Source organism: Ammodytes marinus (genome assembly GCF_949987685.1).
Source record: "Ammodytes marinus genome assembly, chromosome: 6".
Lineage (NCBI taxonomy): Eukaryota > Metazoa > Chordata > Actinopteri > Uranoscopiformes > Ammodytidae > Ammodytes > Ammodytes marinus.
This window is the reverse complement of record NC_137235.1, coordinates 21296537-21323252: the sequence shown is the minus strand read 5'-3', so window position 1 is coordinate 21323252 and position 26716 is coordinate 21296537. Positions and strand designations below refer to the sequence as shown.

The window sequence follows — 26716 nt, the reverse complement described above, 5'->3', positions numbered from 1 at the left end:
TTCCGCAGATATCAAGTCTCTTCTGTCGAGGAATTAACATATTATTATTTTGCATACTCTTATCGTGTTGGCCCAATGGCAAAATGCAGACATAAAATACAGAGCTTAAAATTATCTAATTTGATATTTTTTATTGTAATTTTTATTTTATTTTATGTAAAATAATAAAAATACTTAAATTTACATTATGTAAAACATTTTGAGCCCCTCCCTCGCTCTGCTCAAGATTGACGTATTTGATGAAGCAGCAGCAGTATAATTATCTGTTAGTTGTATCAGCAATTTTTTTCCGAAATCCGATATTTCATTTAAAAGACAATATCTTCCGATACCGATAACGGGCAAACAATATCGTGCATCCCTAATATAACAAACCACTTGATTTCCACCCTCTCCCTCTCTCACAGATAGACAGACCAGTAGACCACATTGAAGAAGAGGAAGGAGAAGGGGAAGAGGGCTCTTGCATAGAGGTCAACGCGTTTGGCGGCGGCGGGGATGACAGGTTTGGGTGGTGGGGGTTTCTTCTTGTCTTTGCTCTGGGACTTGGAGCCCCCTAATACTTCCACTGGTTTACCATAACAGTCAAAGTTGGAAAGTTCAAAGTCTCGAGGTAATGATCCCACGATGCTGAAATCATTGGAGCGAAGGTCAGACTTGGAGGTGCAAACTTTCTTACCGCGAGTTTCCACCACCTGCTAAGAGACAGAGACCAATAGATTAAAAGGTGCACCATGTAACTTCAGCTGTGTCAGAGAAGTGAAACATCTTTTAAGGTGTATTCTAAATAACTGAATAAATATTCTTCCTCACAGGAAAATTGGATCCCTGAAACACTGTCCTGAAGTAAGAAAGCTACATTTAAAAGATACTGTTTCACTGTTGTTGTTGTTTACAGCAGCAGGGCCCACAGTTTGGTTTACAAACATATTCCTCAAAATGATTTTGTTTTGAGTTATGATGATAGAATTACTAAGAATAAGTAGAGAAAATATATTTTGTAGACCTCTGCGTAATGTAAAAAAAAAAAAAAAAAATTGTCTAATCCCCCTCCCCTGGAACCTTTAAAGTATTTTGATATTGTCACTCATGGTGTAAAAGAAGATTCAGGTTGCCAATCAATCCCAGTACTGACATGTAGAGACCATGTAATTTAGAGTCACCCATTAACCTGCATGTCTTTAGGAGCCAGGAAGTGAAAACCATCTCAGTTAGGAAACCTTTTAAACCAGCGTGTTTAAACCTAGAATGATGAGGCAATACTGCATGACCTCACGACGCATTACCTCGCTCTCCCATGGGAAATAGCCCTGTGCTCTTTCTCTGGAAGGTTGAACACTAAAGCTGAAAAAAGGTCATCAGCAGTGATGAGATTACTTCAAGGTGAAAGAACCTGAAAATTTGATTTTCTTTTACGTTCTAGTGTACAGGAGAATTTGTGCTGTAATTATTTTCAGCCAATGCCTTATGTTTATATAAGGGCCGTGTCCCACAACCACAAACTTCAGGAGACATGCTTCGACAAGAACATCAATCAGATCTTCAATGATGCATCCATGCTGATTAAAATAATTAGGGCTGTCAAAATAAACACATTAATGCAGTGTGATTAATTTCTGGAATTAATGCATACATTTTTTGAACGCAATTAACGCATGCACAGAATGACCCGCCCAATAAATCCGACCCGCTCTGCACTAGTCGTCACTTTATGGCTGACCTAGGATCTGTAGCCTACTGGGCACAATGGCGATGCCGGCGGAACGTAGCAGCGTGTTTTTGTTTTGACCTGCTAGTGGCCACGTGTGTCCCCCAGAACGTGGGCCCACTCGCAAACTGTACACACACACAGACACGCGCAAATACACACACACACACACACACACACACACCGCGGACTACAATCAAGTTGTATGCAGGAATGCAAAACTTGACCAGAAATGATTGAATTTAATGTCATGCACCCATATGAAAACACCCTGATTTTTCCATTGATTCTGGTGTAGAACACCAAATAAATGCCATTATATATATTTGCACAGAGAATAGCAAAGATAGCCTGGCTCCGCCCGCCTACCTACTTCCGCTCAATTTTCATTTCACTTCAGTAGTCAGTCTTGGGCTGAAGTGTATTCATGGGTTCCTTCTATAGCCAGACTTTTGGCTGTCTAATCAGCGAACAGAGCGAGTGGCTCAAAACGATGATGTCGAAGTCGCGCTCCAGTTTCAGTTGAATGCTGCGTTCCTTTATACTCGGAACTCGAAAATTTCCGACTTGGTAGTTCCGAATTCCGACCTGTCTGTGTTCCAATTCCATCTGCTCGCGAAAGTATGGACGCCTACAACCTTTCTCATCCACATAACTAAACGTTAGGCTCTAGCAAGTTACCGTTGCCAGGTAGATCCATAGACTACAATATGTTGTGAAGTCGGAAATTTCCGAGTTCCCTGTACAACTGGAACGCACCGTCAGAAGCCGGCTCATGACATACGTCACGACCAAACGATATGCGATTGGTTGGCTAATCCAGAGTGGCACTGAGCAGATCCAATAGTTTTAAACTTCAACAGACACCCGCCTCCAAGTGAGTGAACTTTTGCCAATTACAGCAGTTCCAGACCTTCTGTACAAATTAAATGAAATACGATGGTCTGGTTGGACCAGGCTATATCAAATTGAATCATGGTGTGGTATATTTTAGTTAGATTTTATTTTATTTTTCAGTATTAACAGTACACCATCCTTTGGATTTGCCATGATTAAAAAAACTAATGTTAAATGTTTATATCCACCTTCTGTCATTCATCTTTCCGTTCCTACAACAATATACTACAAAGAAAATTATACTTTTTCGGGCATATTTCAAAAGACAATGATTAATCTGATTAAAATTTGTAATCGTTTGACAGCCTTATAAATAATGTAAGCGACAAAAATGGTAGTCAATTTGATCACATTGTATCTACCTGCAGAGTGTTGACATGTATGGGCGTTCCACCTGTCCCATTCACTGTGTTGTTGTTTTTATTTGCAGCCTGTCCTTCTTTCTCTAGCAAAGCTTTTTCTTTCTCTGCCATTTTGGCTTTCTCCTCCTCAATCCGTTTGGGACTGTTCAACATCACCTACAGAGAGAGAGAGGAAGAGAGAGAGAGAGGGAGGGAGTGGGGGGAGAGAGAGAAAGAGAGGATGGGGTTGAGACAGCGAGAAAGAGAATGCATTTTGTGGATGTCATGTACGCAATTTGCTGCACGCAAGGTACTTTATTTTAGGAAAGAAAAAGCTGTTGAACTTCATCATCATATTTTCTCACCCCGAATCAGTATAGGAGATTCAGGTCATTACTGTTACCATTAGAAATCATGCCAAAACAACTACTCATTAACGTATCATTACCTAATGCTTATAATTAATTGCTTATTAATTGATACAGTATTTCCCAGTCTGTTAACCAGTAACTAAACAGTGCTAGAATCAGTTTCTCAGTACCTACTCATTAACCTTCCATTACCTAATGCTTCATTAATACAGTATCTCCCAGTCTGTTTACAGTAACTAATCAATAGTACTTGAATCACACTCGCTCAGTACATACTCATTAACTTACCATTCGTTCCTCATCCATTCCTCAGTAACTACTCACTTTTGTGTACCTTATTGTAAAGTGTTACCAAATCGGGATTTACCTAAGATTGTTTCGCTCCTCGCAGTTCACTTATCATAGTGAATACTTACTTGAACTTTACCCTTTACCCAACCGTCCTGTTGCTGCCTGCGATCACATTGTAATCACCTTACCCTAACGTTTCCCACCAAACCTAACTCTTCACCTAAAATCTGTCTTGCCCATTCAAGTGACACCATTCACACCTGTTCATGTTTCCATTTCATACAAACACACTCATACAATCAAGTACCTCTCATCAACAAAGTATTTGTTTGAAAGACATGTAATTACTCCAACCTGTCTAGCCCTCCTAATGTTAAGTTAAATATGACCTGAATCAATGATAAGTTTGTGTGTGTGTGTGTGTGTGTGTGTGTGTGTGTGTGTGTGTGTGTGTGTGTGTGTGTGTGTGTGTGTGTGTGTGTGTGTGTGTGTGTGTGTGTGTGTGTGTGTGTGTGTGTACTCACCTGTACCACAGCATATTCAATAAGTGATGAAAAGCCAAAAAGTAGACACGCAATAAGCCAGATATCAATGGCCTTCACGTAGGAAACCTTTGGTAGGTCTGCTGCCAAGGTCATACTCTCACTGGACAGAGAGAGCACTGATAAAATACCTAGAAACACACACATTATACCACATATTATGTGAATGATTATTTCCAGATATGTTTCCACTATATATACAATTTGAATCTAGCCTACATAGTTATAATACATTCTATTGTAGAGTGTTTGTGAGTTAAACATTATAATCTGTTTTTGGTTGTATTAACCATTTCTGTCCATAACATGTCCGATTACATTACATTCATTTGCCAGAACCATTTGACATACAGTATTTGCGTTCATATTGAGCTCGATTGGCATCATACCTTGCAATTGCATTCTTCCAAAGCAAACAACTATTATTGCATTTACTGCTACACAACATGTGCTTAGAAAGTGTTCATAAGAAAAATTAAAAAGCAAGTGCTAACATGAGGTGTCCGGGATAAGAAGCTCTTTTCAGCGTGCAGTGGAAGATGTGCAGTGACTGTGCTGTCCTATATTTTAACATTGACCGAGATGAGGGACCACAGGGTCTTCAGAGTGACTGGCTGGCCTATTAGATTAAGGACTCCTTCATCCATCCAGACATGGCAGGACGCGGTTCGCTCTGAAAAGCCTTTGCGTGATAATGGACTTGGCTAAAGCCTCTTTCAGACATGAACCTCGTTAAGTAAATAGGATGGCTGTTTAAAGTGTTGGTCTGGTGTCTCATTAAGGAGCCTGAGTCACTTTTACATGTAAGTCATCACACTAAGGCAGACCTGGTAACACTTTACGTAACAAAAAGGTTCTGAAATGAATAGTGTCAGATAAAAGAGCCCATTTTAGGTTGTCGAGGGGATTTTCCTTATACCAGATAAATCTTTAAATGTGTTTCCACTTACAATGCAACAGCGCCAGAAGAGGGAAAAATTAAACTTCCTACAACAATAAAAAAAATCCCAGATAGGGCCTGGTATGGCTGCCTAAGTGTGTTGATGCACACAGTTTATGGACATTCTGTTCAAAGGTGCCCTCAATTCATACACATTGGTGCAATGATGTGCAGTTAGCGTTTGTAAAATGTAAATTTGTGGAACTCACCCAATGGCACCCTGGCAGCTGAAGCATCAGGATTGATCCAGAATGATAACCAGGAAAGAACAACAAGCAACAGCGTTGGAGCATAAACTCCCATCAGGTAGAACCCAACCTGCCGACGCAATGTAAAAATGACTTCAACGCAGGTGTAGTATCCTAGAAAAGAACAGAGGAGGAGTATTATTGAATGGACAAGTATGGATTACCAAATACAAAAAGGAAAATTTAAATATGAGGTGTTTTTCTTTATCAGGGTCGAAAAGGGACAAACGCATCTAAACAAAACTGAAACGAAAAACGGCTCGTTTATTCATTTTCTGCGACAGGAAGTTGGTTACAGGGACCAACTTGGGGAAAAAGTTAATGGTGGCCCAGCAGTTTGCAGTCGATGTGACTTATATATGGATCCTGATACAGCACATCCTAAACTCATCCTGTCTGATGATGGGAAACAGGTTCATTGTTGTGATGGGAGGAAGAGACTGCTGGGCAACCCTAAGAGATTTAATACAAGGTCGAGCATCTTAGGAAAGCAGGGTTTCTTTAAGATAAAATTTTACTATGAGGTTCAGGTTAAAGGAAAGACTAAGTGGGTCTTAGGAGTAGCCAAAGAGTCGATTGAAAGAAAGGGAGACATCACACTGGTCCCTGAAATAGGTTTCAGGACAATGTGGTTGAGGGATGGGGATGAATACAAAGCTAATGAAAGTCCGCCTGTTCCTTTCTCTCTGAAGTCGCCTCCTGAGATGATTGGAGTGTTTGTGGATAATGAGGAGGGTCTGGTCTCCTTTTATGATGCAGATACTGCAGATCTTCTCTACTCCTTTACACACAGTTCCTTCACGGAGAAACTCTACCCATACTTCAGTCCCGGTCTTAATACCAAAGGAAAAACCTCTGCCCCTCTGATCATCTCTCCTGTCAATCTGAAAGATTAATCATACTTGTAGGCGTTTTCAGTTATTCTAGTTGATTACACTTTTACTCAGGCTGTAGAAGTAAGGTTTAGTTGGTCAGAGTTGAGCTGTGAATAACATGAGGTCACCAAGCCAAACCTACAGTATCTTTAAGAATAATAAAAAACTATATTGTCTCACTTGAAAGTACCCACTGTCATTTTTAACCTGTTGTGATGATATACATTGATGAGCAGATCTGACTTTTGTTTGTACCTTGAATTGGACAAGATATTCCTGCTGATAGTGATGTCTTTCAAATTAAAGGATTTACAGTTACATCCCTGGGTTTCAAACGGTTTCCCTATTTAACATGTGGTGGCAGTAATGTGCCAGGTACCATATCAAATAACAGCACCAAGAAAATGTAACTATCATGCTCTGTTTAAAAATGAATAAAAAATAAACTACTATACCAACTTCAACAGCAGACTGAGGTAGATCTTTATTAGGTACAGTATTTACACATTGTTAGATTTGTTAAATGTGGATTTAAATGTGTTATAAATGAAATAAGGTTGACTGTTAGATGAATGGAAATACAAGGACCAGCGGAAAGTTTTGTTTAGTTATGTTTGTCAACTGAAGAAAAAAAGGCTTTTTGATTTAAGTTGTTTTGAGAAATGTAGTCTGATATTTCATATTTTTTAAAAGGTTTATCTTGGGTTGAAAGATGTACATCTCCCAACATGTGAACTAGTGATTGTGTTCTTTACGTGTTGGAACCTGACCTTTATGACAAGATAAAGTAAAGGGAGTGAGTTTTACAAAACCACAAAACCAAAAGACGACAAGAAGTGGCAGTTTTTTTGGGGGGAAGTGAAAATATACCAGGAAGAGGAAGTCAAGTTTAATCCAAGACCCATCTCTCCTTGATTGAAGATCTCAAAGGCAACTTTAAGTCTAAAAAGTGCTATCTTGAATAGTTTAACTTTATTTATCTATCTTTCTACATTCGAAGAACTCTGCTTTGTGAGTAGTATTAAACAGATTAGAACACATTTGTTTCTTTCCTCTTTGTCTCTGCATTTTGATAAGACTAATCCTATGCAGAGTACTTTTACCAGCCTTGTCTGTCATGGAATTGGCATTTTTATTATTACATTGATTATTATTATAGGAAGTTGTAGTTGTAGTAGTAATATGATACAACTATGTGAATAGCTCCTGTTATAGATTAAAAATGCAGCTCAGAGTGATTTACAATGAGGAAATGATATGCACTGAGTTAAAATGCAAATCAAGTAGAACACAACATTTTAAAAGAATTGATTACGAAGTGCAACAAAAATAACTCTGCTTGGTGAGTATTATTAAAACAGATAATAAAACTGCGAGACCACCCATTCATTCATCCTGTAAACCTGAGGCCAATCTTTAGCTCACACCCCGGCTGTAGAGGGGCTTAAAAATCATTCTTGTAAACATTACAGTTTTTGAGATATATATTAATGGCAAAATTTACCCCAAGGTATTCTCTCCAAAGGCACAACTTACCCTGCACCGGGGGCAAGTTAAGTACACATGTGAACCTTTTTCTATGAGCTGGCCTGACTCTTTATCGATGTGAAATGTTTTACATTAAACACAACATAATTTTTTGCATTTCTTTTACTATGAGGATGTTTTTATAACTGGAAAATTACTATATTAACAAATGACAGGGAATCTTTTGTGAAATATTATGTAACCCAAAGAGAAATAGAATCGAATTTACTGATTGCTCTGGTGGTAGTTGTAACTTGGTAATTTGCTAGTAGTGGCCTTGTTAATGATGTAGTTAAGATTATACAATTATTATTATCACTCACCTGTTCCTTGGTAGTACTTTGTGCAGTTTCCATATATGATGTCCTCTTGTTTGATGTCGAACTGAGGGAGAGCAATCTCATCCATCTGAACTGGATCAGACTGCCACATGAATACCAGATCACTGGTGGTATAGCCGACTAAAACATAAAAAATTAAAATCTGTATGAATCATTTATGATATCACTGCTCTCATCCACTTTGTTTCCAACAGCAGCAGGCAGCTGTTTACAGAGGAACACTCAGATCCAAACCTCTCCCCACAGAGCAGACTGACAAAGTGATAGTAACTGGTGGAAGTAGTCAAACATTTAGTAGCTAAAGAGCCATATGTTTTTTTCTCAGGAGTTAGTGGAGACCATGAACAGAGGTTAAAGAGAGACAATATCAGAACCTACTTGACTGTTTACATAAGCCAGATTTCAGTTTTTGCTCAACTCTAAATATATAAATGTAGTGACATGTACATAATAACAGTGGACTTTAATCAGTCTTGTTAGCAGCTGTGTCAGTGCATGTAATTATGTGTGTACTCACAGCTCTCCAGCTGCATCTTACACCGCTGTGTGTCCATTGGGAAAAGTTGAAGATCCAAGGGACAAGACAGCGTCACCGACAGCCTACACACGCGCACGCGCACACACACACACACACACACACAGGATCGTTGAGAGAAACTACAGAAATGGAACCATTAAAGGAAAAACCTTTTTGAATTATAAATGTACTTTCTACTCTGAAACCTTCTCTATATTGTTTTCCAGGATGGAATTACCAGGGCCGTCTAGGCCGTCAGAGACACTGAAAGATTTTACATTTACATTCATTTAAATCGCAATTGTATTACCTATCGTGTCGCATATACACATAAAGGAGCATTTGTTTTGTAAAAAACAGTAGGGCTGACCCTGAATAATCTACCATTCGACAATTCGATAGAAGAAGCCTGATTCGACTGCCAATCTCACAGTTGATTGAATAGTTGCAAAATGTGGTTGTGAAACAAGGATCATTCTATTCAGGCTGTATGGTCGTGCTGAATGTCTGATTTTACATGGAATTGCTTGGCTTCTCCCAATAAACTATGATAAATCGCCTATTGTGTATATCAGCCTATTAATAATACTATTAATTAAAATAAATTAATTGCTCATGAGCTTGAAATCAATCTCCTTAAACTCATCAACATTAACACCCATAGAAAACCAGCAGCACATAGATTTATACCAAAAAATGGCAGATTTCAGGTGACTGGTCAAATAAGTGGTTAAGACAGTATTCGGCCGGGAGGTTAGGAAGTTAGATTTATTTTTGCAATTATTTGGTCATGAATTAGTTTCAAATTTTACTTAATGATGATAAGAGAATGTATGTGTTGAATTGTACGGTGATACACCAATAGTTGTGTGCAATATCTATTTCTGTATTTTAGTTGTGTACCTCATACTGATCAAGATATCTCCGTTTCTGAAGATGAAGAGCAGAATGTTGTCCTGTGTGACATCGTGGAAGTTAGCATTTTTCTCATTGGCAAAGAACAGGTCGGGTTTCCACAGACACTGGAACATGTTGGGGTCTACGGTCAGGGAGTCACTCTTGAAGTCAGTAGGAAGTTGTAGACGAGGATCGTTCCATCTCTGACGAAGGAAGATGTTCACTCTGTAGTCCTGTACAGGGAGACATAGTGTAAATAATTGCCACATTTGCATGCTCCTGATAATTATTTTGCTACTCTTAAAAACTCCCCACTCTGCTACTGACATTACCATGATATTGACCAATGTGAAAGGGTGAAAAACATTATGTTGCATACCTTAGTGGTATCTAGCAGTAGTTGTGCTACATAAAAGATCATTCAGAATTGGAAACTAAAAAGAAAAATAAGTGTAATCGTGGGTCACCATTGTAGTCTCCTGGATGGACCCAAAGCTGTTGATGAAGATATTCACTTTGGACTTAACTGGAATACCTGAAACACACAGACAAACAACAGACAACAGTTGATTCAATTTGGCACTATACTTATCATGTTCCATGTTGTCATTTATAGACAAGTGACAAATGAATGGCCGGGAAACACAGTGTTGCAATAATCAAGTCTGGATGAGACAAAGGTGTGTACCAGGGTTTTCTGCATCAGACAGATGGATTTTTTAAGGCAGATCTAGTGATATATTTAATGTACTGTAAGTACACATTTAAGTGGGGTGTCCTGGGAACTGAATAGTTTGATGAGTATGGAAAAGATATTAATCATATGCTTTGGCTAATAGGAGCCCAGGTGCTAGCAGCTAAACGTATCTTAGGGGAAGTATTATATTATACACCACAAATTAGGAAAAAAAATCCATTAAAGAGCAACTCAGAGACTAGACGACACAATAAAACAGCATAGTACACCTTCTTTAAGCCTGTAAAAGAAACTAGAGCATTAACCAAAGTTAGATTTTAATCAGTTGTTGACCAGAGAGGCAGAGTCAGCTATCTTCTTTGCCTAACATAGGCTTGATGAGTCAGCAAAAAAACCTGGCTGACACAGTATAAAATACTACACCGGCTCCATACAACTCCTTAACATCAAGTAATACGTGTCAAAGCGAGATTGGACCTTATTACTGTTACTTTTTACAATGTAAATTGATTAAATATTTTGGGGTACAATTTGAGTGGCATCTTTCCATGAAAGGTTAATCGAGACCCAGGTCTTTTCATTATTGGCCTCTCAAAAAAGGAGCTGACACAAACCACTATTACTAGTATAATAGCAGGCATGTCGGACAAAGGTGCATAGTGCCAATGTGCATGTGTGCCCTGGTGTGCCCAAGCCGAGTCACGGGCAATAGGTCTATGGTCACAGGTCACAGCCAGCTGTGGCCATTATCTCCATTGTAACGTGAAACGTGAGATGACCTGTATTTTGAAGTAGACAGTAATCCCCTAACGCTAGCACGTTAGCCTACTAACGCTAGCTTTACAGGCAGCCAAATGGCTCTGCACTGAGAAGCATCTCAGCTGAGTCCACAGTAGGCCTCTGTCTGAACATTCTGCTCTTCCTGAATGTTCCTGCTTAATTTGGCAGATACTGGTTGGCTTATGTGCCCCTCCAAGACACACTTCTCCTACAATGACCCACCCAAGGTCAAGGCGTTGAGCATATGGTCATTGTGGAGCCCATTATGCTGTTCCCTGACCTTGTGGACATGGAGAATGTCTCTGCCAAGGAGGAGGAGAATTTCAGCTTCAGGATCGATTTCTTGAATTTTGCTCACTACTGTCTTCAGATGTGGGTGGTAATAAGCAACTTCTGGTGACGGGATTTCTGCTCGATCATCAGGTATCATATCACACTCAATTAGAGTGGGAAGGGGGAGCTGAGTTATGCCAACAACAAAATGGTTGGCACTTCTTCCATGTCTTCAAAGTATATGGTCCTAAGTGTCCATCAATGTTGAAAAGGTTGAAAAAGTCTGTTTCACCAGTGGTTAGGTTACTTTGTTCGTCAAGAGGGGGGTCGCACAGAGCAGATAAACTTAATTCCAAACTCCAGTGATTCCTACATTGCACTACAGTTTCTAAAATAGTGTAATCTGAACATACAATCATGGACAAAAGTGTTGGCACCCCTGGAATTCTGTCAGATAATGCACTGTCTCACCCAGAAAATGATTGCAATAACAACTGTTTTGGCATTACATTTGTTTACAACTGAAAAACACCAAAAAAGAAAATACAAAAATGCCAAATCGGATACAATTTTACACAAAACTCAGAAAATGTGCTGGACAAAAGTGTTGGCACCCTGAACTTAATAATTGGTTGCACAACCTTTAGAAAAAATTACCGAAAACAATGGCTTCCCGTATCCATCAATATGTGTTCTACACCTCTCCACTAGAATTTTGGACCATTATTCCTTTGCCATCTGCTTCAGGTCGCTCAGGTTTGAAGGGTGCCTTCTCCGAACAGCTGTTTTCAGATCTTCTCACAGGTGTTCTATGGGATTCAGTTCTGGACTCATTGCTGGCCACTTCTGAACTCTCCATCACTTTCTCTAAAACAATTTCTGAGTGCTTCTTTATGTATGCTTTGGGTCATTGTCTTGCTGGACCCATGACCTGCGCTCCAAAATTCCTTGATAGTCCCCCGATTTCATGATTTCATTCACACAGTCAAGGAGTCCTGTGCCAGAGGCAGCAAAGCAACCACAAAACATATTTGAACCTCCAGCATGTTCGACTGTAGGGACTGTGTTATTCCCTTTGAAGGCCTCATTTTGTTTTCTGTAAACACATTGATGTCTTTTACCAAAGAAAATATATCCGATTTGGCTTTTTGTCTATTCGCTTTTTAGCTTCTCCCCTTAAGAGTGCAAAACAATTGCAGACAAGTAAATCAAGCCATCGCTATGGCAATGGCCACGTGCAGCTGAGAGAGAGAGAGAGAGAGAGAAAGTGGGGATGACATCTGGTTGTGGCTTGAAGCTTTCCAGAGTAAATCAACCAAACACTCTCCTCGTGTTCTTTCTGTCTCCTCTTGTGCCCTTTATCTTCTGTCCACCTCCCTCCCTCCATCCCATCTTCCCCTTCTTTTACTCTTCCCTCCAACAAAAACTCTACGGTTGAATAACATTTGATTTCTTTCCTTTTTCTTCTTTTGTACAATCAACAGGTACAGTAGCTCTGACAGGAGTCATAATGGATAATTTAACCAATGGGAACATTATAATACCAAGTCCATTATTAAATCTAAATTGTAGTGGATCGGTCACTTTACATTGACAGCGGCCTGTTTGTTTGAAATGTACGTATGTGATTTAAATGTTTTTATTTGTTTGATGTTTTAATATAGTTTTTGTTGGAAGATATGATCTCATGTTTAATAAAGCCTTTCCCTCTGACATTAGCCTGAGGTCTGATGTAAGCATTCAGTGGTTACCAGAGGCCTGTACTATGAAGAATTGGGTTAGCCAGGTACTTTGAGCCTAATTACAGAGTTTGCAAGTGTTAAAAATGTGGCTCTGTTTTAAACTTGCTAGATAGCCATGGTAACTTACGCTGCACCCCTAACCTGCTCCCATGAGGTTGTGTTCAGAGTTTGGGATTGAAATTGTCTAAAAAGCACCACTCTAACCAATCCACTGCTTTGGAAGTCTTGTGGGCCTGATACTATTCTCTAAGAGCGATTATTAACCTTGGGAAAAATAGTTATATTTGATCAATTATGCTGTGTAGCCTAAGTTAGTCAACAGAACCATGTCTGAAAATTACTGCAGTGCAAATTGTGAAATGTTGCAGTTTGTTGCCAAGGGGACCTGCATTCATTCAGTTATTGATTCAGAAAACAGAAAACTGTTGGCTGCGCTATTTGCACGTTGTAGTTGCTGTCAGTCCATTTGTCACATCCCGGCTCAAGGGAATGACAAAGAGACCACACATGACGTTTAGCTTATAAATAATAGTTTATTTAACAAAAGTTAAGTAACTCAAGTTAATGTGATGCATGTAAGTCAGTAACATCAGTAATGTGTGCGGTGCAGGGTGCAGTGTGTTAAGAGAAAGCTACCCTAAGACCTAAACAAACCATACGTCAAGGGAGAGAGATGTGAACATGTACATGTTTGTTCAGATGAACTAGTTGGGAATGGTTTATGTCAGGTGAAAGCACATTGCTGCACTACACTTCACCTTTGTAAGGAGGTGTAATGCCTAAGGCTTAGAAATTGATTAGTGTATTGGTATTTATCACAGAAAATGTTCAATCACTAAAATGAATTTCAGCTTGAATTGGCCAATTCACCTAAACTGATTCCCACATATCCATCATTATTGGACTGTGTTACAATGTGTGGTTTTCACGTGAGGTAGGCTACACACTAGAAGTACCTTAAGAAAAACAGATACAGTATATTGATATGCAGCGTTGCTTTTAGCTGCTTTTGCTTTTATTGCTGTAATGTCTATTTGTATTCTTCAAAGCTTATAACCTGTTCCTCTTGACTTAAGTAAGTAACACGTGTTGGGTTCATTTTGAGTCAAATAATGTGTCAAACTTAAAACCTGGGTTAAGAAAGATTAGTTGATAAGCCTTGTTGTGATTTACAATATTTCTGATGTGGGTTTCAGGTCTGTGTTGTACAGCCCAAGCCCCCCGGACAACCCCTTGGTGTGGGTCAGAGATGCAGGGAAACAGTGATGGTTGTTGAAAGGAATTGCAACAACCGATGTCTAGAGACATGCATATGTTGAACATTTTATATTTACAGTTATTCAATTAGAAGGTCATTTTGTCCAAAGCAATATACAGTCGGTATATGGAATTTCCTTTTGTAAAGCATTTTGATCAGAATTTTTTGTATGAAAGATGTTACACAAATGTGTATTATTAATATTAATTTATGAAAGTCAACAGTTAGAAAGTAGGCTGAACTTAAACAGTAAGAAAACAGAGGTTACAGTACCGTTTTAGCTTTATTAGTATTGTTTTGATTCAGGCAAAGTGTAATTTTGCAAGTTGGTCAGCAATAGGTGGAGTCAGACAAACCTGACCTTTTCAGAAAATACTAATTATAATGTGAAATTCTGCTAATTTGAACCAAAAGTAATAAAATAATGAGAAATATATGCTGCAAATTTAAAGGGAATGTTTTTGTTTTTCATCTTTTGAAAAAATGTAATGTTTGTTGTCACTTACCTGAATAGAGTGTTTAATTACCTTGAAAGTTAGGCCTTATTCTTTGGTCATAGCTGACCATCAGACGGTTCAAGATATTGGAGGTGGAGTTAGGTGGAACTTGGGCCAATTCTTCTGGGGTCAACTGGCTGTTGGATAGAAATGGAGGAAAATAAAATAATATCAACATTTTAAAACACTGGAATCAAAGGAAGTTTTTCACAATGCCTGTTTTAATTTAGTATGTGTCATACTAAATGAAGCTGTACTTACACAGTACAGCTCTTTCTATAACAAGGGCTTATTTTGTATACCAAACGTATTATTTGAATTATTTTATCAATAAAACGTATAACAAAGGGTGAAAAGTTGCATTTTAATTAATATTTATAAATGAAATATAAAACAGCAGGTTTAGCGATTGATGGGGGATGATGACATTTTCACATTATAAAAACCTTAACAGAACTTTGAAAAATGAAAATGAAAAAATGCAACTATGGAGAGGTCTCCATTTGGCCATATTCGGTAAAACAGCATTTTGTCAGCATTGACAACTGTTTGAATAAATAATTAAGAATTGAAACACAGCTTTTCAGAGTTTTATATTAACCTTATGTCCATTTTCTGACGCCTATACTCTAACAAGAGGAGAGACTTGAATGTATTACCTTGGACTCTAGAAGTCACATCAGCAATTTCAACACTCAAAACGAGATGTCTCACAGATATTTCACATTCCAGACATTGAATAAAAAAGTTCTAAGTAAGAACAACAATCCTTAGTTGATGGTATTTATCATTTACACTCTTGTTTTTATGCACAGAGAGAGAGAAAGAGAGAGAGAGAGAAAGAGAGAGAGGCCCAAAACACACACACATGCACAAGAGGATCTTCAACACATGCCAGTCAGTGTTTTCCCATCCCCCATTGACATGACATTTACTTTAAAAAATTTTGCTTTCAAAATAAATGTGACATGCCACTGACATCCACATATTCTCATATTAGTCCCTGTTTGTGTCTATACCCAGCCTTAGTGACTCTCCTTATAAACAGAAGATAAATCCTTAAAGCTCACATATTATGCACTTTGCTGTCAATTTTATATGGTCTAAGTAGTTCCTAATACTTATTTTTTTAGATGTTTGCTGAAAAACCCATTCAGATCATTTATTGTAGCAAGCCTCTATACCCTGATTGTCCTCTGGTCTCAGGATGACCTATATTTGTGCGATCTGGCTGGCCCCTCCCACCTCTCTGCCGGGCTTTCTTTATATGTCCATGGGGCTCTCCCACCGTCTCTGCCGTGCTCTCGCGATACTAGAGAGACACTGCGTGACTGCGAACACATTGTTTACCCGGCCGGAGCTAAGCCATACTTTGTGAACAGTTTGACATGACCTGACATGATTAAAACCAGTGAAAACAGTAGCTTCAAAGTTTGATTTCTACAGGAATATCTTCCCATCCTTTGTCATGTTAAAAACGAGTCATTTTCAGACTGCTGTGGGGAATATAAACAGCGTGTTATGAGCAAAACTTGGTGCTACAACCGAAGCTACATGGGCGCTAACGCTAAAAATAAGACTCAGACGATAAAATAAACTAAAAATACCACTAAAATCTCCTTTGTCCTGTTAAAAACGAGGCATTTCCAGACTGGTGTGGGTAATAGAATTATGTTTTTATGAGCAAAAGCTGAATGTTTGTCTCGAAGCTAGCTCGGAAGCTACCGGCTAAAAATACCACACAAATCAGTGAAAAAAATATCTTCAAAGTTGACTTCCACACTATTAAGTTCCAATCCTTTGTCCTGTTAAAAATGAGGCATTTCCAGACTGGTGTGGGTAATAGAATTATGTTTTTATGAGCAAAAGCTGAATGCTTGTCCCAAAGCTAAATAGCTATACACCAGTCAGGCAAAAATACCAATAAAAACATTTCTTTCAGTTTCACTGTTTGAAAAAACCCACAAGTAGCTTCCTATCCGTTGTGTTATTAAAAACGAGGCATAGACTGCTGTGGTTAAGATAAATTAGTGGAGTATGAGCAAAAGCATTCTGTGTTGGTGTATGTAACATTCAGGCTGTAGGCTACTATGGGTATCTTGTCGCTTAGCGGGGAAAGCAACATGGCTGTCACTCGGAACATTTTCCATCGGATCTCGGGGCCGTGGACCAATAAGAAATGGGGGGGTGGGGTTATCATAGACTACTGCTAATGTGGGGGGGAAGCATGGACATATAAAGAAAATATGGGGATGTGGCTGTGCAGTTTATGACGTCATAAACTGCAAGAATTCTGAACGGAGTATATTGGGGGGGAGGGGTGGGGGTTTCAGAAAGGGGGAGAGTGAGAAAAGGAGAGATTGTTATTTTTTTTATATTTTGGCAGTCTCTAGGCACACCGTGGACCCATGGATATGTTAGAACACATTTAAAAAGTGCATTTAGCATAATATGTGACCTTTAAATATGAAAATATAAACCAGAAAAACAAAAACTTTTTCAGTGTGGCATTTGAGCAGCTCAAGTTACCTTTGTGTGTGTGTGTGTGTGTGTGTGTGTGTGTGTGTGTGTGTGTGTGTGTGTGTGTGTGTGTGTGTGTGTGTGTATAAAAATAAAAATAAAATTCAAGTCATAATTCATCATGCACTGTAGCCTCTTGACCCCTGAGGGGCCCATAGAGGACGTGCCCTTTTTCATTTTCAGCCCTGCCCCTTAGAGAGTCTTAGAAAGCACGCCAATGCCCGCAAGTCTGGTTCTCACAAATGACAGTGTTTTGTTTTTAAAGATGGCCTCTTTGCCTTCTTACAGCTCGGGACTATCTATTTTAAATGATTTGAAAATATCAATGATGTTTAACCGTCTCCATTCCCCTTTTGTACGCATTTATAGCCAAAAACAGAGAATCACTCATTAATCATTATGATTGTGAATGAGAAGAAAAAAGACTTTCAGTGTAAAAACATGCTTCCGTTCTTGTGTATGCAAGTGAAATTAATATGAGTGACTTGGCCTTTATAGACAGCTAAAATGGATTAACCTGTTAAAATGTTCACCATACTTGGTAATCGATGACGTATTTTTTCGCCTCATTAAAGCACATTTATTTCTAATGAGAAAATGGAGAACAGTACAGTTGCAATCATAAAAACCAAGAATGAGTCATTTGCCAATGGGGGATGGGAAATAAACTGACTGGCAAAGGGATAGTGTTAAAATGTTGTAAAATCAACTGAAATACTGTATATTTCTCACACACTTGAATTTCCTTAGTACTAACCTAAAAAAAAAAAAAAAAAAGGAATAAAAATATTTGATGAAAAGAAAGGCAAGAAAACGATGCTGGAACAGTAAGACAACTAATTTAATTTTAGGCAACAGATTAATATTAATGTTCATATTACGGTTTACCATTTGGAAGATGGATTTGGGGCAGAAATATCCCAGTCCTCGAGTCCCCCAGAAGCCCCAGCTGAGGCAGAATAACTCACAGGCCGTAGCCTAGAGGCCCAATTACTGCAGGGAGACTGGATCGGCATGATTATTAAATATTTAAATTTAGTTGATGGATTTGTGCAATTTAGGAGTGTTCCAGAACTTCCAGTCCCACAACTGTTTAACTCATGGGTGAATACACTTCATAGAGCAACACAATTTATTTTTTTCATATCGAAATGGAATTGTTTCTACTGGCTTACTTACCAGAAATATGTAACAAGATGACTTTATAATGCTTTTATTTACTAAAACAAAGATGAAAAGAAAACCTTGACGTCCACAGAAAAACAAAAAGACCAAAAATATAATGAGAGATGCAAATAGAAGTTTTTCCAGTAACCTGACTGGGCCACCTGCGGCTGACCCCCTTCCGAGGCCTATGTTAAGCCCCTCCCCCTAGACCAACCAACCCCTGATCACATCCAAAATTCAATGATCTTCCTGTTCTTATGCTAAACAAATATCAATCGTTGTGAATATCTTTAAAAACCCCTCAAACTACAGTCTCATTAATAAAGTGAATGCCTATGACCCAGTTAACCATATCATTGTTTGCTGTCAGCACTGACTCTGTAAAAGACCCTGGGACTGTAGAGGAGAGGAATATCATATTTCAATTATACTTTGGCAAAGCACCTCCTTGTAGATGAGAATGAATAAATTGATCCCTGTTAACTACCCATTGCCGCACTGTTTTTAACGTTTCAAAACCGACAGTCTGATGACAATTCCACAAACATGAGAAGATTGGTAAGATGTGCAGATAGGCTTTGAAAGCCCTCTTGTTTCATTCTGCAACTGCATTTGAATGTTTTACTTTCAACACAGTAAATGCCTTTGAGGGGAGACTGTCAGAAAATTTGTAAATCTTGCGATAGGTCACTGCTCGGGCACAGAAGAGGATTCTGTTTTCTGCCCAAACACTGACATTAGTCATAAAAGGTGGCCTGAACCATTGCGTGCAGAGGGTGTAATCATCAGATGAGCAAGAGAAGAAAAATAAGACTCTTAAAGCGCCCGCGTACCTACAGCATTTAATCCGAAAGACAGCACAGAGCAAATAAAAAATTAATGATTATAAATTATACTGCGAGTATAGGTTTGCAACTCCTAATGATTTCCCTACATGCAACAGTAAAAACAATACATTCAGACATAACAAATCTAGTGGTATGAAGCAGCTCCTACCAGAGAGATTAAATGGTTAAATGACGCAGAAACAATTCATAGAGAGTATTCTCAGTTCATGGGGTTAAACCATATGCATAGCTGTATGTAAATGATGAGTAAATAATGAATAAAAGAGAGATTAAGAAGAATTTAATTTCATAATTTGATGGCTATTTTCCATACACCCAACTCAGATGGACGATCCACGATTGTTAACGATCCAATTGGCAAAGTCATTTTTTGTTGTTTCAATTATGGCAGGAGGGGATAAAGCATCAAAGGATTATCCCCTGTGGACAGTCTCCTTTAAACCTTTCCAATCAGCTCTCATGCCTAAACAGTACAGATCAGGCAATAGCCTTGATTATGCTTGGTCAACACAAAATTCACATTGCATCCTCCTTCTAGGAGGGGCTTTACAATCTATTTTTATGACATTGTTTATGTGTGAATTGTAAAATGTGGTCATAAATCAAGTGTCCTAGCTTGTTTTTGTTCATGGAACATTGGAATCTGCTGGTAAGACCAAAAAAAAGAAAAATCAGTGGGCAAGGAAACTGTGACTAAATAAGGGAAGTAGAACAGACACTCCGTGTCGGTTATCGCTAGTCCTTTTCCTGATGCAAGAAACAGAAACCATTTTTTAAGCTTTTTGTTTCAAATTCTGTTTGGAACAGTTCATTATCAGCAATTCGTTGTGCATTGAAAGAACAGAGGACACACAACCAGGGAAGATTGTCATTTGTACTGACTCAGCTGCTGATGTAATGGCCTTAAGAGGCAGGAAATCAAAAGCCTGCCCTGACCTTATTAATGAGATCTTGTCCCTTTCATTTAGAGATGGGAGAATGGGCTGTCAGGCCAGGTTTAACGACATCCGACCAAAGTTACATGCCGCCCTAATCAAACTGACTAATGGCTCAGTATTTTCAATAGGCTGATTAAAATGACTAATTGGTCACTGTTTCTGTCCTGTCTCCAAATAAGTGACCTGCTGCACCAATCAAACAATAGAGAGCCAGGGTTTTGACTTAGATGAAAAATGTAAATAAAATGTATCCAGGGAAACCTTAACTAAGAAAAAAGGAACATTGGCATTACAACAAGGAGGCTTATTGGAGATGAAGTATATTTTTAGCATGTGTTTGTCTATTTTTACGTTGACAGTTTTTTGTTATTGACAGCAGTTTTCGGCTTCAACACTCTGTCTCTTTTTGGCATGGAGAGGAGGGGTTTAATGGGAGTAGGCAAGGATAGAGATGTTTACATTTTAGAGTGAGGAGGGATACTAAGGCGATTACATTTTTATTTTATTTACACTGTGTTTTATTCTCAAGAGAGACCTGGGGGCTATTGCACAAAACGCATTAAAGGGACAGCTCAGTATTTTTCAAGTGGGGTTGTATGAGGTAGGGGAGAACGGGGTAAGTAGGCACACTTTTTACTCTAGTGAGAATTGCTCATCACCAAAACATCTGTCAATAGCCATTCCTACATTAAATTGAAGCTTAAGGTGTTGGCTAGAAATGTGTGTCTCTCTTTTTTTCCAACTTATTGTAATGAAGAAGTAATTTACCATCAAAGACACTCTGACACATTGTGACAACCAACCCCATCAAGGGGTCGGTTGTCACACACTATGGGGTTGTTTGTCACAATGTTATCTTAATGGGAAAAATCTTAAAAAGAAGGCAAGGAGGCAGAACCAAATTTGAATGTTTAATTGCATTGTCAAGTTGACAAATAGGCCTACATAATGTTCTGTAGCCTTGGCAGCTGGTCTAGTTTGGGATGCACTGGGTTGTTTTGATTTTGTTGCCCTTTTTTCTTTTGCTTGCTAGCTGCCTTTTCCTGCTCTATTCTTTCCTTCTCTGGGGTGTCAGTGAGGATACAGCTTGACAATTTATTTTGTTATTGGGTTCCTTTTCTGGCTGCAGCCTTGAGATAACATGTGACAACCAACCCCCCAAAAAATTTGACGACCAACCCCAACTTGAATTTCTTGCTAGCATCAAGGCCAACAACCATCTGACAACTAATTAGCTTGGTAACCACAATCTAAACTATAGTTTACCCTTCACACTTTCTGAGGGTAACAAGTGTTTTGTTATAAACCCATTGCGTAAAAGCCTAGAAGAAAGATACTGAGAAGCTAAATATTTTGAATTTGACATGAAAAACACAAAACATCCTCTCACCTGAAATGCAGCTGTCTTCCTCCAAGGAAGTCTATGTATGTGACCTCTGATCCCAATTCTGGACCTTTTTTATATCAACATTTCAGAGCTAGCGCGCTCTGGTGGCGAGATATAACGAATGTGACATCCAACCCATGTGACAAATTACCCCGTTCTCCCCTACTGATGCATAATTATATTACCTTATGGAGATGGGAATCACTGCAGTCACTATAAGGAGTTTAGGGGAGATTTCGCTGTAGCAGCAGAAGTCAGCACTGTACTGTTGCAGACAGGGCCAGAAGAAAAAATAAATTTTGCCACAAATATAAATGCCTAAGAAATATATATCCATTCAATTGTACATTGTGAAGCCTATCAGTCCGCAAATCAGCAGTGAAATGTTCTAAATATAGTGTACAATTGAACAGATATTTATTTTTTAAGGCATTTATGCAAATGGCGAAAAAGCGTTTTTCTTCGCGCCCTGTCTGCAACATACATTTTCTTCTTCTATATTGCATTGTTGAGAGGAGCCTGGGACTTAAGAATGTCATTGCCAATGACTGCTGCTGTAATTATTGTGCATATGACAAATTAACCATCTTAATTATTGAATCTTGAACAGAAGCTCCTTAAAATTACTTCGCTGTCTACCATCGCCATAACGTTACACACTAACTATGCATAAGTACCTCATACAACCCCATTTAAAAAATACTGAACAATCCCTTTAAGTCAGGATATTCCTGTTATCCTGGCTTGCTTCATCCATAATTTGGTTGCACAAAACCAGAGGCACGTAAGTTACCATGGAGATGTATTCTTTACGTTTAGCCCGGTCCAGACCAGGGCCTGAGTTTAGTGTTCCTCAGCAGGAGCAAACTAAGCAATTTACGGGCTGATAAAAACGTGACCCAAAGTTCAATAAAACAGACAGTTTTGAGATAATTTGAGGTTTAAATGAAAAGTATAATTGAATTTCATCTGTATAACCATGAAAATAGATACTGTATATTTTGAATTGCTGACTTTCTGCCTGAGTGGAAACCAATACAATTCAAAAGCAGTGGGCCCAGGACAGAACCTTGTGGAACCCCACAAAACATAGATGTATTTGATGAGGCATAGTTATGAGCTGTAACCAAATAAGTCCTGACTGACAGGTACAAGTAAAACCAATTCAATGCTGATCAAGAGACACTCAACCATGATTGTCTTGGGACAGTAGGCTACACCTTACAAACTACTGTGGGAGACGGCAGCAGAAATAGCTAAAGTGCGCCGGAACGACCCACACTTGAGGAAATGCAGAGTTGCAGGAAGTTTTAGCACGTTCGGTATTAAGTGACACTTTCTTGTGAGTGTCTCCACATCAGCATTTAACTCATCTAAAAGCTCCAAAATGGCATTGCTGGAAAGGAGATATGTCTCGATTATTTTTGTTTCAGTGAATCTAAACATAACACAAGCTGAAAAAACACGTTATCTCAGTCTTCTTTCATGTCTCCTCTTTTCCACAATAACTGCAGCCATCTGTGAACAAAGCTGTGCCAGCTCAAACATACTCAAACATAGTAAATAAGAACACACTGTGATATAATGTTGTTGTACATAAGATAGAGTCTTTCTTTGCCCCGTTTGGCCCCTCGAAGCACAGGGAACCCTAACTGCATGGATGCATCGAAAATCAAATACCACAATGGCATTCACACTAACACTCCAAACTACGTAGTAATGCTGATAGGCAAAGCCAAATTGTATTGACATGTTTGATGTTTGGTCAGTTGGTGCAACTGTTAACCTCCTATTCTGATTCATATTGGCCCTCATTTATCAATTTTGCGTGGAAACTGGTGCAGATTCTGGCGCAAATACCTCCCTACGCCAGGTATCGCGTGGGATTTATCAAACAGGCGTATCTCGCCAATCTCAGCGTACGCCAGGCCATTATTGATAAATGCGGCGGATGAAAACTAGCGTATCACGCCCCTATATTTTCTCAGTTTAGAGGCCTCGCCCAGAGGTTTTACGACATGGATATGCGCAATACGGCACTTCCCTGAAGTAGAAATTGACAGAATAACAGCGAAAGTAGAAAAAAAAGAGTTTCATTTCGGAGCATTAGCCTACAAGCAGCATCAAAGAACGACAGAAGGCAGCAGTTAGGAAGGAAATAACTGCTGCGGTCAACAGCGTTGGTGTTGACTCAACATCGCCACTAAAAAAAGCGTGTTGCTGTTCTGAAATGCAACCAAATGGGGGTGCGGGGCTGCGGGCATAATATAAGTGGTGGAGGAGAAAAAGACGCACCAACTGTCCGATAATGGTCCCCATAAAATAAATACACGTCTGCAGAGATTTGAATGATTAGAATGTATTGGCCCTTTTAGATAGCACTATTCAAAAGGGTTTTAAAAACTAAAAATAACACATTTAGCGGTTTACTGTATGACAGCATGCGCTTGGCACGAGTGGTCAGCCCGGCCGTCAGCTGCACAAGCCGACCCGGCAACGATCAGCTGTGAGAGCGCCCACCGTCCTGCTCCACCAGCAGATAGGAACAACGTGTCGGTTAACGGTGGAAATAAATCGCTCGCTTTAGCATTAATGACACATTAAAAGAGGAACTAACATCTACAAAGTGCGTCAAATAAATAAAATGTTAAGCTGAATGTTGTGCCATGTATTTTTTTGTATCATAAAGAGCAGTGTATGTCTACTACATATTTAATACTTAGGCTAACATTTTGAATGAATGCAGCCCCCGTGCCTCAGTGTCCCCCCAGCTGCTCCAAGACGGAGACAACTGCCCTTTCGCAGTCCCATGCAGCCCTCCTATGGAAGATTTTTGGCCGGTGTGCGCACTATTGAATCAGCTCTCCTACTCAGTTGCACACCATAAGCTGCTCATTTTTAAGTGATTAATAGGCCTATCTTTATTTCGGTCTTATTTGCACTGCATTTGTATTATCTTCTAATAATTGTCCAACAAAGTCATCGGCTACCCGTCACAGCCTGCACTGCGAGTCCAAGCTGTTTTCAAATTTGCGTACACGAGCTGAGAGCTGGCGTGGGATTTGAGCGTACCCTACGCTCACGTCCATATTGATAAATGCCGAGATTTGCGTGGAAATGTACGTACACCCATTTTTCTGGTCTACGCAAGATTGATAAATGAGGGCCAGTGTATGAGAAAAGATGAAAGGAACAATTTTCCCTGGCCAGACCCCAACAAAGGACGATGCAGTGACAGGCAATACACCACAAATCATTTGGATTGAAAGGTTGTTTTTTAACAGTCAAATAAACCAATAAAAATGGTCAGTAAAACATCCGTCACCGAAAATGAAGCAGTAGAAAATGGAGCACTATTGTTGGTTTATAAATGTGATAAATATGGGGATTTTCTTTTTACCAGGTTTTTGGTTAATAGTCGTTAAGCTTCAATGCCCTTTGTAGAGCACTTCTAATTGTCCTTGACAAAAAAAATATACATTTGCTTGTTTTGTACCCAAAAATCAAGGTACAGCACATGTATTATCCTCGCACATGTGTGGCATGGCAGTAGTGGCAGTGTATGGTGAAAGAATGAAGATGAAGAATAAGGTATATATACTTACGATGGGCACACAACTTGTTTTCCTTTCTTTCCTTTCTTGTTATTTTTGACTCCGGCTGAGGTCTGTTGCCAAAAACACAGCACCAGCAGCAGCAAGGTCAGCGGTCTCAGTGTAGAAGCCATGGTGCCTGAAACACAGTGAATTGTAGAAAGTACTTCCTATGAAAACTGTTGACATTGTGTTCTTTGTATGTATTGTCCAGAGTTACAATATCTGTTTCTGGATACAGATGTTTCTTTAGAAAAAATGCTTTTAAAATTTTAACACAATTAGGCTATAATACATTGTAATTTGAGAGGCATTATCCCAATCTTACTAATACTTCTTAGTACGAGTTGACAACACTTTCTCGCAACACATATACAATGCGCGCAGTGCACATGTGCTGCTCACTCTTACATACCCAGAAGAAGCAAGATAATGCACTCTCTCAGGTAAGAGGTTCTGCCTTTAGGCTACTCTTTGCTGCTAAACTTTTTCTATTTTTCAAATGGCTCTCCTCCTTCAGCCTCGGTCATTCTAGCGATATACAGTATGTTCCCGACAAATATATACTACATTTTGAATGAAAGAAAGAAAAGTTAAAAAAAAAAATGTGTAGGCATATGGTGTGAATTATTGTTATCAGAGGAACAACAAATAGGCCTAATAAGTGTCATAAATATTTCAAAGTTGGGTGACTAAGGGCGCACTCACTTTAGGCAAAGTTGCCTTGTACAGAACCAAAGTATGATTGTCCCCCGCTGGCCTGTACTCACACTGCTCCTTAAGATCTGGACCCAGGCACAATTGCTTGCCCTACGTCACCATGTATACAGTAGGGGAGAACGGGGTAAGTAGGCACACTTTTTACTCCGGTGAGAATTGCTCATCACCTAAGCATCTTTCAATAGTCATTCCTACATTAAATTGAAGCTTAAGGTGCTGGCTTGAAATGTTTACCCCTCAGAGTTACTTTTCATTCTCCTCCCGTTCTTTCAGCAGTGCCACTACTAAAAATAGTATTGCTTTAAATCATCAAAATGCATCCCTACACTTATCCACTCAGAAAACCAGAACATTGTTTTGCTTCTCTGGAGGAAATATTTGTATATGTGCTGAAAATTGAAAAAACAACAGCTTTGTTGACTCATGACAGCATACACTTTGTTCCCAATGAATGTATGAAATGTGGCAGTCTCCACAACTGCATGTCTACAAGTCCTGTGTGTTATGGGTCAATGTGTGCGTGTAAAAAATAATAATGTAGTGAAAAAGGAGAATTTCCCTTGAGGGGGGGGGGGGTCAATTTAATAATAAAAGACCAAAAACTAGATTGTTGAACCCTTGACATAGGAACAAGACTGAGTGGGAACCTAGTTTATGGCTGACTTGTACAGTATATATGATCATTGTGCTTTATTATATCGTGATTGTGTCTTTACTGTGAATTCCTGAATACTAAATGTCCATCTGTTTCTGTTGTGGTCCCATTATTACTAGTGTAACCGCAGAAGCAAATCACATGAC

The 26716-nt window shown here is 39.0% G+C and overlaps 1 protein-coding gene across 1 annotated transcript; it reads right to left on the bottom strand.

Moving 5' to 3' along the window:
- Positions 1-401: 401 nt before the first annotated feature.
- On the bottom strand, positions 402-25329 carry LOC307251923 (glycine receptor subunit beta-like; the record flags this gene model as incomplete). The annotated part of the gene is made up of 10 exons (XM_080029382.1): positions 402-695; positions 2968-3123; positions 4133-4281; positions 5300-5452; positions 8064-8201; positions 8599-8681; positions 9502-9728; positions 9963-10030; positions 14773-14879; positions 25208-25329. The coding sequence occupies 10 exons, from the start codon at positions 25327-25329 to the stop codon at positions 402-404; spliced, it is 1497 nt and encodes a 498-aa protein (XP_079885508.1).
- Positions 25330-26716: the final 1387 nt, after the last annotated feature.